Source organism: Schistocerca piceifrons, chromosome 1, assembly GCF_021461385.2.
Source record: "Schistocerca piceifrons isolate TAMUIC-IGC-003096 chromosome 1, iqSchPice1.1, whole genome shotgun sequence".
Classification (NCBI taxonomy): Eukaryota; Metazoa; Arthropoda; class Insecta; order Orthoptera; family Acrididae; genus Schistocerca; species Schistocerca piceifrons.
Genome location: NC_060138.1, coordinates 430574397 through 430591546, shown reverse-complemented (window position 1 = coordinate 430591546; position 17150 = coordinate 430574397). Strand labels below are relative to the sequence as shown.

General features: G+C 39.5%; 1 protein-coding gene across 1 annotated transcript in view; it reads left to right on the top strand.

Moving 5' to 3' along the window:
* LOC124786249 (sodium- and chloride-dependent GABA transporter ine-like) overlaps positions 1-17150 on the top strand; it is a 332165-nt gene that overhangs the window by 254263 nt on the left and 60752 nt on the right. Inside the window, 2 exon segments of the mRNA XM_047254247.1 lie at positions 15419-15591; positions 15593-15614. Of these exon segments, the coding sequence (XP_047110203.1) occupies positions 15430-15591; positions 15593-15614 (184 nt within the window). The 5' untranslated portion in view covers positions 15419-15429.

The following is a 17150-nucleotide window of genomic DNA, read 5'->3' as shown; positions in this document are numbered from 1 at the left end:
GGGCACCTTTTGCTGCTTTACACTTGTCAACCTTCTCTATAGGCGTGCCAAAAGTTCTGATACACTTCTTACCGCGAGGCCAAAATTAGAGAAATGTTCGTGTATTCACAGTGGTTCCCACCATCTTCCACATGCGCAGTCTACGAGTGCTATAGGGAAGGAATGAAGTTCAGGTCGGATTTTTGTGCAGATGAGGTCAAGAAATGCACTTCATTTTCTTGGCATTACTATGGAAAATTCCTTTCTTTCTGGACGCAAATATTATCCAACACAGATTGAAAGATCCAATTTCATCGTGTTGCCGTAGTGTGGAAACCACACTAGTTTTGCTGTTTTTATGAATGACTATGTTAATTTGTCTGAACTAATGGTCTGAGCTCAGACTAAAAAGAAAAAGAAAAAAAAGAACAATAGATCATCATACTACATCAAATGGTTCAAATGGCTCTGAGCACTATGGGACTCAACATCTGAGGTCATCAGTCCCCTAGAACTTAGAACTACTCAAACCTAACTAACCTAAAGACATCACACACATCCATGCCCGAGGCAGGATTTGAACCTGCGACCATAGCAGTCACGCGGTTCCGGACTGAAGTGCCTAGAACCGCACAGCCACCGCAGCCGGCATTATACCACATCCATCGAATTTCACTAACATCACAAGATGCTCGGTTAGCACATTGGACTCGCATTTGGGAGGACATTGGTTCAAACCTGTGTCCAGCCATCCAGATTTAGGTTTTCCATGGTTTCTCTAAATCGCTCCAGGCAAATGCTGGGATGGTTCCTTTCAAAGGACATGACTGATTTCTTTCCCCATCCTTGAACACAATCCGAGCTTGAGCTCCATCTCTAATGACTTCAATTTTGACGTCACGTTAAACCCAGTCTTCCTTTAAAAGATACTCTCACTCTGGCATTGTTATTTTTGCCTGTCTAAGTAAGTTCTATGCACAGTTCTTATGATCGATGGCTATTGGGCAGTATCAAGACTAGAAAAACCAACTCCTTTTGCCTAATGGTAGATTGTCACTGACTTATGTAGCCAAGTTGCAATGTTAGTTTTCTATAATAATTAATGATTTCTGAGACTAAGTTCTATATTATCTACAGAGTATTGCTAACCTGCCTTACCTAGTGTTTTAGCTCTAACAAAGTGATTCACAGTCCACACCAGCTTTCTGAAGGGTCACAACAGAACCAAACTTTCTATGTAACATCCCCGCTAACAAACAGCTCCTCAAGGAAGTGTCTTGTCAACTGTGTTCTATACTATCTATATACAGGGTGTTACAAAAAGGTACGACCAAACTTTCAGGAAACATTCCCCACACACGAAGAAAGAAAATATGTTATGTGGACACGTGTCCGGAAACGCTTACTTCCCATGTTAGAGCTCATTTTATTACTTCTCTTCAAATCACATTAATCATGGAATGGAAACACACAGCAACAGAACATACCAGCGTGACTTCAAACACTTTGTTACACGAAATGTTCAAAATGTCCTCCGTTAGCGAGGATATGTGCATCCACCCTCCGTCGCATGGAATCCCTGATGCGCTGATGCAGCCGTGGAGAATGGCGTATTGTATCACAGCCGTCCGCAATACGAGCACGAAGAATCTCTACATTTGGTACCAGGGTTGCGTAGACAAGAGCTTTCAAATGCCCCCATAAATGAAAGTCAAGAGGATTGAGGTCAGGAGAGCGTGGAGGCCATGGAATTGGTCTGCCTCTACCAATCCATCGGTCACCGAATCTGTTGTTGAGAAGCGTACGAACACTTCGACTTAAATGTGTAGGAGCTCCATCGCGCATGAACCACATGTTGTGTCGTACTTGTAAAGGCACATGTTCTAGCAGCACAGGTAGAGTATCCAGTATGAAATCATGATAACGTGCTCCATTGAGTGTAGGTGGACGAAACTAAAATGAGCTCTAACATGGAAATTAAGCGTTTCCGGACACATGTCCACATAACATCTTTTCTTTATTTGTGTGTGAGGAATGTTTCCTGAAAGTTTGGCCGTGCCTTTTTGTAACATCCTGTATAATGTAGATTCACCTGTACTCATGGTGCAATGGTAGCTGGATGAAGTAAAACCTTTGTAGCAGCTGTGCTTCTTGGGACAGTCATATTGATTAAATATCTAGGAATAATGTTGCAAAGTGAAATGAAATGGAATGAGCATCTAAGTAATTTGAATGGTCTGATTCATGCTTGATCAACACACAGATATTGTGGAGATGCTTTGGGAACTCAAATGGGAAAATCTGGAGGGTAATCAACATTCTGTTTGAGGAACACTATTGAGAAAATTTAGAGAACTGGCATTTAAGGCTGACTGCAAAACCATTCTACTACCACCAATGTACATTTCATGTAAGGACAAGGACCACGAAGGTAAGAGAAACTAGGGCTCGTGTGGAGGCACACAGATTGTCTTTCCTGTTTCATTAGCCAGTAGAGAAAGGACTATCATTAGCTGTGTTACAAGATACCCTCCACCATGCACCATACAATGGCTCACAGTGTATGTATTTATGTATGTATGTATGTATGTATGTATGTATGTATGTAGACATAGATGCAGATATAAAGTGCTGTTGACGTATGCATTGAAACAGTTCTGTCTGCTTGAATAGAAACTACTTCAAGGCAAACCCCAACAAGACCCAAATCTGCTGTTTACACCCGTGCAACAAAGAAGCTAAGGGACATATTAGTATCACTTAAGTGGGAATCAAACCTGAAAGACAATCCAGATCTGAAGTACCTTGGTGTATGAGTAACTAAAAACTACAATTACTCAAGGGAGGGAATATTCAGAAACTTAATAGGGACTCTGTGGTGTCACCACCAGACACCACACTTGCTAGGTGGTAGCCTTTAAATCGGCCGCGGCCCATTAGTATACGTCGGACCCGCGTGTCACCACTATCAGTGATTGCAGACCGAGCGCCGCCACACGGCAGGTCTAGAGAGACGTCCTAGCACTCGCCCCAGTTGTACAGCCGACTTTGTTAGCGATGGCTCTCATTTGCCGAGACGATAGTTAGCATAGTTTTCAGCTACGTCATTTGCTACGACCTAGCAAGGCGCCATTATCAATTGCTATTTATCTTGTGATGCATGTACCGTCAGACCGATGTTCACCAATTATGGATTAAAGTTAAGTATTCCAGAAGCTATGTACTATTTTTGCTACTATAAAGACCTTGTCCTGTTCCAGACCTCACGCCATCCTGCGTGAGCTTAAACGCGTGCGTTTCGGCTTCCTCTCATTCTGGGTTGGCGCTCTGGCCAATCCACAACAGACTCAGTGGAGAGGCAGTCTGTATTTTCTACAGATGGCTGCCGTGTGTCCAAACTTTGTGAAAGTGAATGTATTGCACCAATCTGAGAAGCATCAGCCTACACAAAGCATGTCAATATCACATTCAATGAAACTGCAAGAATTGCGAGAAGCTGTTACAAATGTATCTCAGTAACCAGGCTCCATTATCTAGCTGGTAATGCTCCTGGAGATGTAAGAAGAGTTGTTATTGGAGAGCATGAAAAGAAGAAGCTGGTGTCTGTGCAAGCATCCCATGTAGAACCATCCCTCATCACAAATACAATGTGAAATCAGAAAATCGGATCCAGAGAACCAGATCCCTGGATGTCACTGGGCCAGAAGTCTTCAACTGTGGACATAGTTGTCCTCACAGGACAAGTCATCATACAAGAAATAATGGCAGCTGGACACCACTTACCATATGCCAATTGAAAAATGCTCAATAGGTTGACAACTGAGATTTCTAGATGTTGAAGCAATGTAATCTAACCCTGTTTTACAAAGGGTGACAAATTTTACTCTGGAGAAATGATTCAGACTGTGGAACACCCACGCTGGAATGTAAATGAACTTGTCAGTCAACAGAATTTGATTTTATCAAACAACATTGTCATAAAAGCTGCAAAATATTGAGAAACATAAAGGTAGTTCCTTCTAGTCTCAGAAAGTATCAGAGGGATTCTGTATAGTGCCTCTCTAATCTTTCCAGTTAAGAATAAAATTGCCAACATTGACTCTAGGCATTTGTTATCCCCTTTGAAATATCTTTGACAGAAAGTGTGAACTGCTGGGGAACTATGATCACGTTCACTTAAAATTCAGTTCTCTCTATTCTCTCATTTTGGAAGAAAACATACCTATAATGATGACACTGTTTTTCGGCATTATACACCTGTAGATACTTAGCTCAACATTGAACAGAGTATGTTCAGTGGTCAGTACAGAGACTTTAAGTCAAATAATCTACTGTGTTCAGATGATTGCTTGCTAGAGCTCTAGAAGGAAGATCACGTGGGGGAACACTACAGTTTGAGAATAATACTGGCAATCACTTCCCCCATGAACCATGGACCTTGCTGTTGGCGGGGAGGCTTGCGTGCCTCAGCGATACAGATGGCCGTACCGTAGGTGCAACCACAACGGAGGGGTATCTGTTGAGAGGCCAGACAAACATGTGGTTCCTGAAGAGGGGCAGCAGCCTTTTCAGTAGTTGCAGGGGCAACAGTCTGGATGATTGACTGATCTGGCCTTGTAGCACTAACCAAAACGGCCTTGCTGTGCTGGTACTGCGAACGGCTGCAAGCAAGGGGAAACTACAGCCGTAATTTTTCCCGAGGACATGCAGCTTTACTGTATGATTAAATGATGATGGCGTCCTCTTGGGTAAAATATTCCGGAGATAAAATAGTCCCCCATTCGGATCTCTGGGCGGGGACTACTCAAGAGGACGTCGTTATCAGGAGAAAGAAAACTGGCATTCTACAGATCGGAGTGTGGAATGTCAGATCCCTTAATCGGGCAGGTAGGTTAGAAAATTTAAAAAGGGAAATGGATAGGTTAAAGTTAGATATAGTGGGAATTAGTGAAGTTCGGTGGCAGGAGGAACAAGACTTTTGGTCAGGTGATTACAGGGTTATAAATACAAAATCAAATAGGGGTAATGCAGGAGTAGGTTTAATAATGAATAAAAAAAATAGGAGTGCGGGTTAGCTACTACAAACAGCATAGTGAACGCATTATTGTGGCCAAGATAGACACAAAGCCCATGCCTACTACAGTAGTGCAAGTTTATATGCCAACTAGCTCTGCAGATGATGGAGAAATTGATGAAATGTATGACGAGATAAAAGAAATTATTCAGGTAGTGAAGGGAGACGAAAATTTAATAGTCATGGGTGACTGGAATTCGTCAGTAGGAAAAGGGAGAGAAGGAAACATAGTAGGTGAATATGGATTGGGGGGAAGAAATGAAAGAGGAAGCCGCCTTGTAGAATTTTGCACAGAGCATAACTTAATCATAGCTAACACTTGGTTCAAGAATCATAAAAGAAGGTTGTATACCTGGAAGAATCCTGGAGATACTAATAGGTATCAGATAGATTATATAATGGTAAGACAGAGATTTAGGAACCAGGTTTTTAATTGTAAGACATTTCCAGGGGCAGATGTGGATTCTGACCACAATCTATTGGTTATGAACTGCAGATTGAAACTGAAGAAACTGCAAAAAGGTGGGAATTTAAGGAGATGGGACCTGGATAAACTGAAAGAACCAGAGGTTGTAGAGAGTTTCAGGGAGAGCATAAGGGAACAATTGACAGGAATGGGGGAAAGAAATACAGTAGAAGAAGAATGGGTAGCTCTGAGGGATGAAGTAGTGAAGGCAGCAGAGGATAAAGTAGGTAAAAAGATGAGGGCTAATAGAAATCCTTGGGTAACAGAAGAAATATTGAATTTAATTGATGAAAGGAGAAAATATAAAAATGCAGTAAATGAAGCAGGCAAAAGGGAATACAAACGTCTCAAAAATGAGATCGACAGAAAGTGCAAAATGGCTAAGCAGGGATGGCTAGAGGACAAATGTAAGGATGTAGAGGCTTGTCTCACTAGGGGTAAGATAGATACTGCCTACAGGAAAATTAAAGAGACCTTTGGAGAGAAGAGAACCACTTGTATGAATATCAAGAGCTCAGATGGCAACCCAGTTCTAAGCAAAGAAGGGAAGGCAGAAAGGTGGAAGGAGTATATAGAGGGTTTATACAAGGGCGATGTACTTGAGGACAATATTATGGAAATGGAAGAGGATGTAGATGAAGATGAAATGGGAGATAAGATACTGCGTGAAGAGTTTGACAGAGCACTGAAAGACCTGAGTCGAAACAAGGCCCCGGGAGTAGATAACATTCCATTGGAACTACTGATGGCCTTGGGAGAGCCAGTCCTGACAAAACTCTACAATCTGGTGAGCAAGATGTATGAGACAGGCGAAATACCCACAGACTTCAAGAAGAATATAATAATTCCAATACCAAAGAAAGCAGGTGTTGACAGATGTGAAAATTACCGAACTATCAGTTTAATAAGTCACAGCTGCAAAATACTAACGCGAATTCTTTACAGACGAATGGAAAAACCGGTAGAAGCGGACCTCGGGGAAGATCAGTTTGGATTCCGTAGAAATGTTGGAACACGTGAGGCAATACTAACCTTACGACTTATCTTAGAAGAAAGATTAAGAAAAGGCAAACCTATGTTTCTAGCATTTGTAGACTTGGAGAAAGCTTTTGACAACGTTAACTGGAATACTCTCTTTCAAATTCTGAAGGTGGCAGGGGTAAAATACAGGGAGCAAAAGGCTATTTACAATTTGTACAGAAACCAGATGGCAGTTATAAGAGTCGAGGGGCATGAAAGGGAAGCAGTGGTTGGGAAAGGAGTGAGACAGGGTTGTAGCCTCTCCCTGATGTTATTCAATCTGTATATTGAGCAAGCAGTAAAGGAAACAAAAGAAAAATTCGGAGTAGGTATTAAAATTCATGGAGAAGTAGTAAAAACTTTGAGGTTCGCCGATGACATTGTAATTCTGTCAGAGACAGCAAAGGACTTGGAAGAGCAGTTGAACGGAATGGACAGTGTCTTGAAAGGAGGATATAAGATGAACATCAACAAAAGCAAAACGAGGATAATGGAATGTAGTCAAATTAAATCGGGTGATGCTGAGGGGATTAGATTAGGAAATGAGACACTTAAAGTAGTAAAGGAGTTTTGCTATTTAGGGAGTAAAATAACTGATGATGGTCGAAGTAGAGAGGATATAAAATGTAGACTGGCAATGGCAAGGAAATCGTTTCTGAAGAAGAGAAATTTGTTAACATTGAGTATAGATTTAAGTGTCAGGAAGTCGTTTCTGAAAGTATTTGTATGGAGTGTAGCCATGTATGGAAGTGAAACATGGACGATAACCAGTTTGGACAAGAAGAGAATAGAAGCTTTCGAAATATGGTGCTACAGAAGAATGCTGAAGATAAGGTGGGTAGATCACGTAACTAATGAGGAGGTATTGAATAGGATTGGGGAGAAGAGAAGTTTGTGGCACAACTTGACTAGAAGAAGGGATCGGTTGGTAGGAAATGTTTTGAGGCATCAAGGGATCACAAAGTTAGCATTGGAGGGCAGCGTGGAGGGTAAAAATCGTAGAGGGAGACCAAGAGATCAATACACTAAGCAGATTCAGAAGGATGTAGGTTGCAGTAGGTACTGGGAGATGAAGAAGCTTGCACAGGATAGAGTAGCATGGAGAGCTGCATCAAACCAGTCTCAGGACTGAAGACCACAACAACAACAACAACAACAACTGGCAATCACTCCTTTATATGCAATTTGATGATAAAGTCATTTGCCCCCACAACCCAGATGGTGTTCTGAGACATTTACAAAACTGAATAATGGACCATACTCCGGTACTTGCCAGTCATCTGATATTCTACTTCAAATATGCAGTGGATTAAGCAATGGATTAAAAAGAATAGTGAAGCTATTTCCATATAGGGTATGAGTAAATAAATAAATACTCAAGTTTTAAGCTGAATTCCACTTCAATACTGGAAACTAGAAATATTATTTTCCTAAAAATGGATAAAAATGTATCTCGCAGACATTTGGTTTTCAGCTGACAAGATAACTGCAGGCTGTAAACATATCAGCCACTGTCTATTTAGATATCTCTGAAGTTACTGAGGAAATAAAAGCTTCCCATCGAAAGTCTTCTCATTAATACTTAAGAATTCCGTGCAAAATTCTTGAAATTGTGTTAAGTTGCTGAAAAAGAATGCTCGGTTGTAAATTGATATTAAGAGTGTGAAGCAAAATAAAAAGACTGAGTTAGGAAATCCATATGTAAAACTCCTTTAAAATAACAAATGTAAGAAAATTAGTAAATTGTTGGTGTGGGGATATACTTAGTGATTGAAAACGGGTTCTATCCAGTACTTGGATGGTAGTTGAAGTTTGGGACTAATGTACTGCTAAGAAACTTAAGTTGTGCATCAGATTTCACAAATCAATGATTTTAAAACTGATTTCAGCAGGTTTTTCTAGACACGTAACAAAAGAGATATTTTCATTCAGGGAGAGGAGAAAGTCTTTTGTTTATTATCCTACACAAGCTGTTTCAGTGCCTCCACACATTTCTTCGAACCAACTCTGGAATATTTCCCAATCTCAAACTGTTTCACTCTATATCCCACAAGTGTGGTTATGTTGGCATGTTCATATGCTGTAGAGAAGGTACGGTACCGTACACATCATTTGATTACACGCACTCTTGCTTTCTTCCCAATTTTTAAATATTTATTTATTTGTCTTATGGCACACATAAGAGGCTTTTAATCACAAGAATAGTGATGCATATACAAGGATTACTAAACTGTTACATATCAGCACTTCTCCAGAATAATAGAAATGACAATAGTTGTAGATGAATATCAAGGTAGTTTATAAATTTTATCAGTTGAGTTTTATATAGTTTGTCAGTCCACTTGTGACTGTCAGGAAATCTTTGAAAGAACCTCTGTAGGCACTTGCAGGACACATTGCTACGATATGAGCTTTTATATGGCATTCAGCACCAGAGGCACAAGATGGCGATGGAAATTTCCCCACTTGTGGTGAGTGTTTGCACATCTTCCACGGACCATTCAGATGAGATTCAGTGTAGTCGAAATTTCCTGAGGAGGCTGTTCACATTCAGGGGGTTTCTCCTTGAGATGAGGTAGTCTCAGCATTGTGGAGGACAATTTGGTTGCCATCAGTGTTCCCAACCATCGAAGATATGGAATTCATCTTCAGCAAGAATCCTGGTTGTGATCAGAGTGGGATGATGTGATGTCAACCATTTTCATTCCATATTCCTTGAGTCACACGTGTCCTTTGTGTGGTGCTAAAGAAGAGTCACTTCAAGTAAAATATTCAAAGCTGAGAAGCAGATAAATATAATCCCAAAAATCTCCTTGCTAAACTAAAATGGCCACAAGGTACGCTCTCTCAAATGTTTTTCAAGGCCCTCTAGCTATTGTTGGGCAAAGAACAGTGGAAAGGTATACTCACCTCTGAAACTGTGATCAAACATGGATTTTTGGTTTGGTCCAGAGCAAAGACAAAGACTTCAACTGCTAAAAAAGTTTTACACCATCTGTATATCTGTGGAGGCTGAGGTCAAGGGGATCAGGGAATTAAAATATGAGACTTGTGAAACTAAAGAAAGATAACTTTACTGTGAGATAAAAACAAAAAAGTAATCAAATTAATGGCAGTTTATTTGGAAGTGCACATCTGTAAAAACTAAATCTTCTGCTGAATAACTTCCATTACCATTTTGCTGCATCCTGTGCATTCTAACATGGTTTGACCCTCCTCTGTATGCAGTGCACAAAGTGCTCAAACCTGTCCCACTCTTCAACAGCAGTTCTCCTGAGTTAGTCTAGTCTGTGAGGAGGATTCCTTCAACAATACACTGCAAGTTTTGACTGGTCACAAGTGTGCTTGATTTAGTTCATGTCAGTAGATACCAGATACTGTACCATTTGGTTGATTTCTGTCTCCTGTAGAAAATATTCATGAGATGAATGCAGCATATTCCTGCACTGCTGTCTTGAAGGATGAACCCATTGCCAGTGTGTTAACTGTAGGGCCTGGGAGGATGATCCTGCCCTGATGCTGCACAATTCTCGAGCAGTGAGAAGCATCGATATCCTTATACATAACATTGACAAAAAAATTACTACTCGGTTCCCTGCTGAAGCTATGAACCGCATACCTGAGGAAGCATTAGTACCTGGCAACCTGTACACATTTAAGTGACAGTCGTCATGCATCAGACAGAGTCTACACTTGTTGGTGAAGAAAACGTCGTAAAATTGATTCTCGTTCCATTACAGATATTCCATTGCACACCTTCTTTGTAACTGTTGGATACTACTGTATAGGTTGATACAGCCCTCCCAGTTACCATAAGAAAAGCTAGTGTGCAATTGTGTAGCATTCTGCTCATAGTACTTGCAAGCTGTAATTTGAAAATAGCAGTCTTCAGCTGGTATTAATGACTATGGGTTAATACTTTATAGGTTACTATTTTGTGTCACATGATTATAGGTGACTGAATGGCATTGCTATAGTGTACACAAATTTGACAGGAAACTTCCTGTACTGACTACCCTTTGAGGCATATTTATTAAACTGATCAATGTAATAAGCCACATTGCCCTGTATTTGATTTGAGTACACTACTGAACTACCTCGAGAATGTAGTTTTACATTTACCTTGTAATGTTTCTGTTTCAAAATTAAATTAGTTTTAAATTTTAGTTGTTCATTTTCCTCGGCAACTTAATGAGTCATTTTGCAAATCAGAAGTTCTAAACCAAAAAATGAAACTTTCACGATGAATAGCTATTTTGAAGAATTCAAGGCTGACATTACTTACTGTTCATGTTTATTCACTACAGATAGACTAGTTTCATTAATTTTTGCAATAAGCCGCATTCATTAACAAATCTTGGGTGTTTACTTTTTTAAATAAAAGTCCAACAACATATCCTGATAATTTTCTTCATTTACTAATACCAGACAGACTGCAACTTCTACAACTCGCAAGCAACTAACTGCCAGTTTGTACTAACAACAATCGACTACTACTCCACAGCAAATAGTAGCTTTGACCTTACAACAGTCCTTATGCAGTAAAGTAACAATCCATGACAACTAGTTCATTATTATAAGGGGCAGTCAAATGAAAGGAAGTTTTTTTTTTGGGGGGGGGGGGGGGGGAGGGAGGGAGTAATCTGTTTATTATTTCAATAGTAATCACCATAATTGTGACTACGTTTATCCCACTGTGAGATGAGATGGTCAATGCCTTCATGAAAGAAGGTTTACGGTTGCCTACAGAACTGTGATCATATCCAGACATGCACCTCTTCATCCAAAGCAAATCTCTTTCTTCAGGGTTCCAAATATATGGAAATAGCATAGGGAAAGATTGGGACTATATGCAGAATATCTAGGGATTCCCAGACAAACTTCTGCAGCTTAGCTGAAATAATCTTGGCAACATGTGGGCAGGCACTATCCTGCAACAGAATGATGCTGTCCATCAACATTCCTAGGTGTTTGGACTTGATGATGCTCTTCAATTTTTGCAAAGTGTCCTTGTACCACTGTGCGTTAACTGTGGCACAGTGATCCAGAAAATCAATGAGCAGCATGCCCTTGCAGTCAAAAATAAAGGGCATCATGACTTTGCCAGAAATTGAATGACTGTCTTTTAACTACATAGCAGAAGTTATGCTGGGATGCTCTTACACATCTTCCATACAGTACTGATCTCTCCCCATGCTGTTTCTGTATTTTAGGAGCACACGAGAAAGACATCCATGGCCATTGATTTGCTTTGGAAGAGTTGAATGCCTGGGTACAATCATGGTTTCATAGGCAGTTGCAAATATTTTTCTGTGAGGGTAGTGACTGTCTTGTCTCACAGTGAGGTAAATGCATTAAAAGTTGTGGTTGTTACTTTTGAAATAATAAGTGTAAATGGTTCACTGAATTTTTTCCCCTTCTTTCTAATTTTCATTGACTGCCCTCCAGTATTGTTAATACTTCTGTAAAGTTATAATGAAACATTATATATTAACAGAAACTTAAATGTGATAGAAAGTTTTACAGTTTGCTGCCTCAAAAAAAAAGTGAAGCACTCGGAAGACACCATTGGATGTTGTTGCGACTTCACACACATGCACAACATTGTCTGGTAGTAAGTGACTAGGGTTGCAATTCTTCATAACAGATAGAATGGCCACCATTGTGCATTACTGTTCTTTCTGTTTTAGTATTGTTACCAGCCCCGGTTGGGTACATAAGGCATGAACAGCATGATCCCTCTGAAGGAAATTGAGATTTTACATACTCATATGAGACAGTGTTGTCAGTACCTCATTGTGGGTTTGGGTGGTTGGTTGAATCATGCAATGTCCAGATTTTTGTGACGTGCAGATGTAACAGCGGTCCGATGTTGGACATCTTGGGAACCTGGGGGCAGGCTTACTCATTGTAATGGTCCCAGTGGACCCTGTCTCACCACCACAAGAGAGGATTGCCGTATTGTGCACCAAGGACTTTGTAACCCCATCACATCAGTGCCTGAAACAAATAATGGACTCCCTGCAACACTGCATCATCCTGTACCATTGTTCGGGTACTAGCAGTTGCTCTAGGGAGTTACCATCCCATACATACATTGCCATTAACATCATAACACAGATGGATGCAATTGGAATGGTGCCTGATTGGGAAATATGGACTGCTGATGAATGACACCACATGCTATTCATCTATGAATCATGGTTCTGATGGCCATTGTTGATGAGTATGTCAGCGACCTGAGTGAGATTCCATTCTTCCAGGCATAGAGATATTACTCCTGGCATCATGATTTTTTTTTGGGGGGGGGGGGGGGCTGGCATTAGGTATGACCCCATATCACGACTGGGGAATTCCAGTGGTGAAATGGTTCATCACGGACATGCTGCGTGTTACCTCTCAGGTGACAGTATCATGATGCTTTTTAGCAACAGAACAGTGTTCTGGCCACACATTGGCATATACTGGTGGCAGACAAAAATGTGCTAATAACACACACACACTGTGTGACCATGCCTAATATGGTGTAAGAAAACTGTTGGCACTCAGAACAGCTTCCCGTCATCTCAGAATGGATAAAAACAGGTTCTGTGTGGGTTTCAATGCTTTTATACTATTGTTCCTTTAAAATAGCAACAAGTTCAGGTAATGAAGATGGAGGTGGATAGTGATGATGTACCCTTCTCTCAAAAGTAGACCACAAAGGCTCAATAATATTAAGATCTGGTGACTGTGTGTGGTCAAGGGAGATGCAACAACTCATACCCTCATGTTCAGAAAACCAGCCCTGAATGATGCGAGGTGTGTGGCCAGGGGTCCTGTAACCTTGGAACACACAGCATTGGCCATTGGGAAACAAACATTGTACTGTGAGATGTCACATAACCCTTGGTAGTAATGCAATCTTCTAGAGTAACCATAGGGTCCATGGAATACCATGATATGGGTGCCCAAATTGTCACGAAACTCCCACCATGTTTCACTCTAGGAAATTAAACTTGGTGAGAAGTTGTGAATTGTGTGAAAACAAGACTCATCTGACGCAAATGACTTTCTCCATTGCTCCATACTGTAGGTTTTATGGCTTTAGTACCTACATTTTCCTTTTACAGGCATTAGCATCACTGATGAGTGGGTTTGGAATTCCAGCTCCCCCTGAAATTCCACAACTATGTAGGTTCCTTCATGTTTTCCAGATGCTGATACGGTTCATGAATATGACATTCAGCTCTACAATGACTTTTACAACTGTAGTCTTCTTATTTTTTTTGTCACATTCCTGTTCAACCATTATCTGTCACTCTTACTTAACTGACATTTTCATCCGGATTATGACTTAGCAGTTTTCTAGTTTCCCCTGTACACAGTATAAATCTTCAATACAGTGCCTCTTGAAACATTGAACACTTTCACTACCTTGGCTACAGAAGCACCCACCTTATGATCATGAACAGTTTGCCCACATTCAAATTCACTTATCTCTGACATAATGCATTTCACAACTACAAAGAACACTTTTCTGACCACAGCTAACACTCGCATCATATTGACAATACCGCATAGGTGTTGTTCGTGGTCAAATATGACAGTGCGAAACTGCAGGCTTGTCTAGCATCTGTATCTAAGTTCCAACATATATTTTTCCTCCTGTACCCAAATTTTTGTCCAATCCTTGTATCTTTATAAACTGTCTGTGTGATATTCCCATAGCCAGCAAGACCCCTAGAGTCTGTCTCGCTTTGAAAAAGTGTGGGCCAGCTCAGATTTTGACTCCATGCTGGCACCAGTATTCAGGATATTAAGAGACCAGCTACAAAGTTGTGAGTCAGATTGCCTCAGGAGAGGATGCAGTGGCAATGACACCCTTCCCAACTCAATCAATGCATGCATCTAGGTCAGAGCTTGTGCAATATTGTACTGATAAGTGGGCTCATACCAACAAGTTCTTTGCAAATTTGAGTCAATTTTGTATTCATTTCAATAACATCACATACCCTCTCAACCCACTGAAGTTGCATTTCATTTCTTCCTTCCGTTCTGGTTACCTCATGTTTTTGTCAGATATTGTCTTTAACACTGTTTTCTTACAGTTTTTTTTATACAAAATTTTCTAAAATATTAAATATGAAATATCAGATATCTGCTAAATTTCTTAGTTATTTTGATTACTACCATTTAACAGGCTTCAGTTATTACCTACTTAAATATTTACAATTCTGATAATAGATCTCGATATTGTGCATTTGTTTTTCTGTTCTATAATCTTGTTCATTTCATACAAAAACTGTATTCCATTAGTGAATTATCATTTTCCTGCATTAGAAATTATTGTTTTAACATAATGGAAATCTGCATGTACAAAATTACAAATTAACATAATTTTGCAGAATGAAACCGTATAACCTGTTGTTTACAGGACATTCAGTTATTCCAAAATAGTGTTATATAATGAATAACAAATGCAGAAGGAATAAACATAAATATACTTTAGTAAAAGACACAATCTTTTGTGAATTACTCAGTACATTCTATGATTACTCCTATACAAAATCTAAAGCTGTTAAATTACAATCTTGATTACACAGGTGTAGGTGGGTTGATTACCCATAATCAAAATGATATTGACAGGGACATGTATGATTAAAAACCAATTCACTGATTAAAAAAACAATTATCTACCCAAGTAGAGTATATTTTTCTTTTATTTTGTATATAACACATCTCCCAGTACTGATTAACATAACAAATAAAAACCTTCAACCTGAGCATGAATAACAAACATATTCTAAAAATTTAGAACTTCAGTACAGAATATTTGTAGTTACTTCATTTAATAGCAAAATTTCTAATTCATTTACAGTGATGCTCTTTTTTTCTAGGCCTTCTGACGATGAGGCATCAGTTTCGACTACAAGCTAGTAGCAGCTATTTTGACCCTAGTAGAGAATACCTTCACATTCCAAGAAGGCAGCATTGGTCTAATAAGGCACAGTTTGTGTTGGCCTGCATTGGGTACTCTGTGGGGCTTGGAAATGTCTGGAGGTTTCCATATCGTCTGCTACAAGAGTGGAGGAGGTAGGTGAACATTACATTGTGTTTTTAGAGTATATGTACCCAGTACAATGTCCAGCATAAGATGTATTTTCCATTTGATGTCAATCACGAATCTGCTCTGGAAGGAATAGTACACTTGTAAATGTCACATAAAGATAGATCATAGGATTAACACAACTTTTTTTTGGAATGAATACCAATTTCTCAGTATTTTGTCAATGCATACTAGCAGTTGTACATACATAATTGTCCTGTTGTCCACATCACCTATACTACTATATAAAGACATGTCATTGTTTAAGATAGTTACCAAAAATCTCAAAAAGTACTTGACCGATTTACCTCAAATTTTTACCAGATACTCTAGTAAACATTTGGGCAAACATAGGATAAACACATTTGGCCATATGTGGGTTATATATATTTAATGTACATAATATACAAATAAATATACTAGGGAATTTCTTGATCGATTTACTTCACATTTTTACACAATGCTCTAATAACATGCAGTTTCATTTTCTTTCTCTTAGTCAATTTTTACTATGATAGCAGTGCATGTAAACCATTAGACAAACTGTTTCACTAGTATACATTGTTTCTCCTTATATGTGATTTTGAACAAAAATTATATACACAACAATGTGCTGTTTTGTGTTCTTCCTCACATTGTTTTATTGGCTTCTGATTAGAATACTACTGTGGAATCTGAATCATCCAAAACTTTACTATCTTACCAATTCGCAGATTAAAAATGGTGAAATACTGTCATTTAAGCTACTACCTTCACAGATGCAGCAGCTGGAGAGGTCTCCATAGCTAGTATACCACTGATCGCAAACAATAAACCTATTCATTTTAAGGAAGTTTAATTCCCAGTCGAGGTTCCATTTGCAATAACAAGGTCAAGGAGGGAAGGGGTTGGGAGGCTGAGGAAATGGATAGAAAGACGGGGAGGGAATTGACATGGGGGGGGGAGATGATGGACAGAAAGGGAGGAGAGGGCGGAGTAGTAGGAGATGGACAGATAGGGGGGGAGGGTGGAGGAGGTTATGAAGTATAAGCAATTTCCATATGTATTTAGCAATTGAAAAGGATTGCTGGGTTCACTAGTCATACTATAAAAACAAGGTGTTTCCAGTCATGACTGGCTAAATTGAAACATACTACACTATCTTATGAAAAGCTTCTAAGCTTCCAAAGTGACTTGGGTATAGTATCTTAAATCTCTCTTTTAGTTAGTTGCTAATTCTCTAGTACACCAATGTACGTCATCTTCAAAATCATGTATGATATTGGAAGTATGTTTTCATGTTAACACAGCTAGGAGGTAAATTCATGACCACAACATGAAGCTGATCATTGGCATGCCTCTATGTTAGACTAGTGAAGAAGTGTTAATAAACTCAAAACAAGCTTAACAAAATGAATGAATGTAGTGTATATTTATAGTGCACAAAAAACAGCAGTCTTAAATAACAGTAAGGGAAACAAGACTAGGATTACTGAGCAAGGCGTTGCAGTGATTAGCACACTGGACTCGCATTCAGGTGGCAG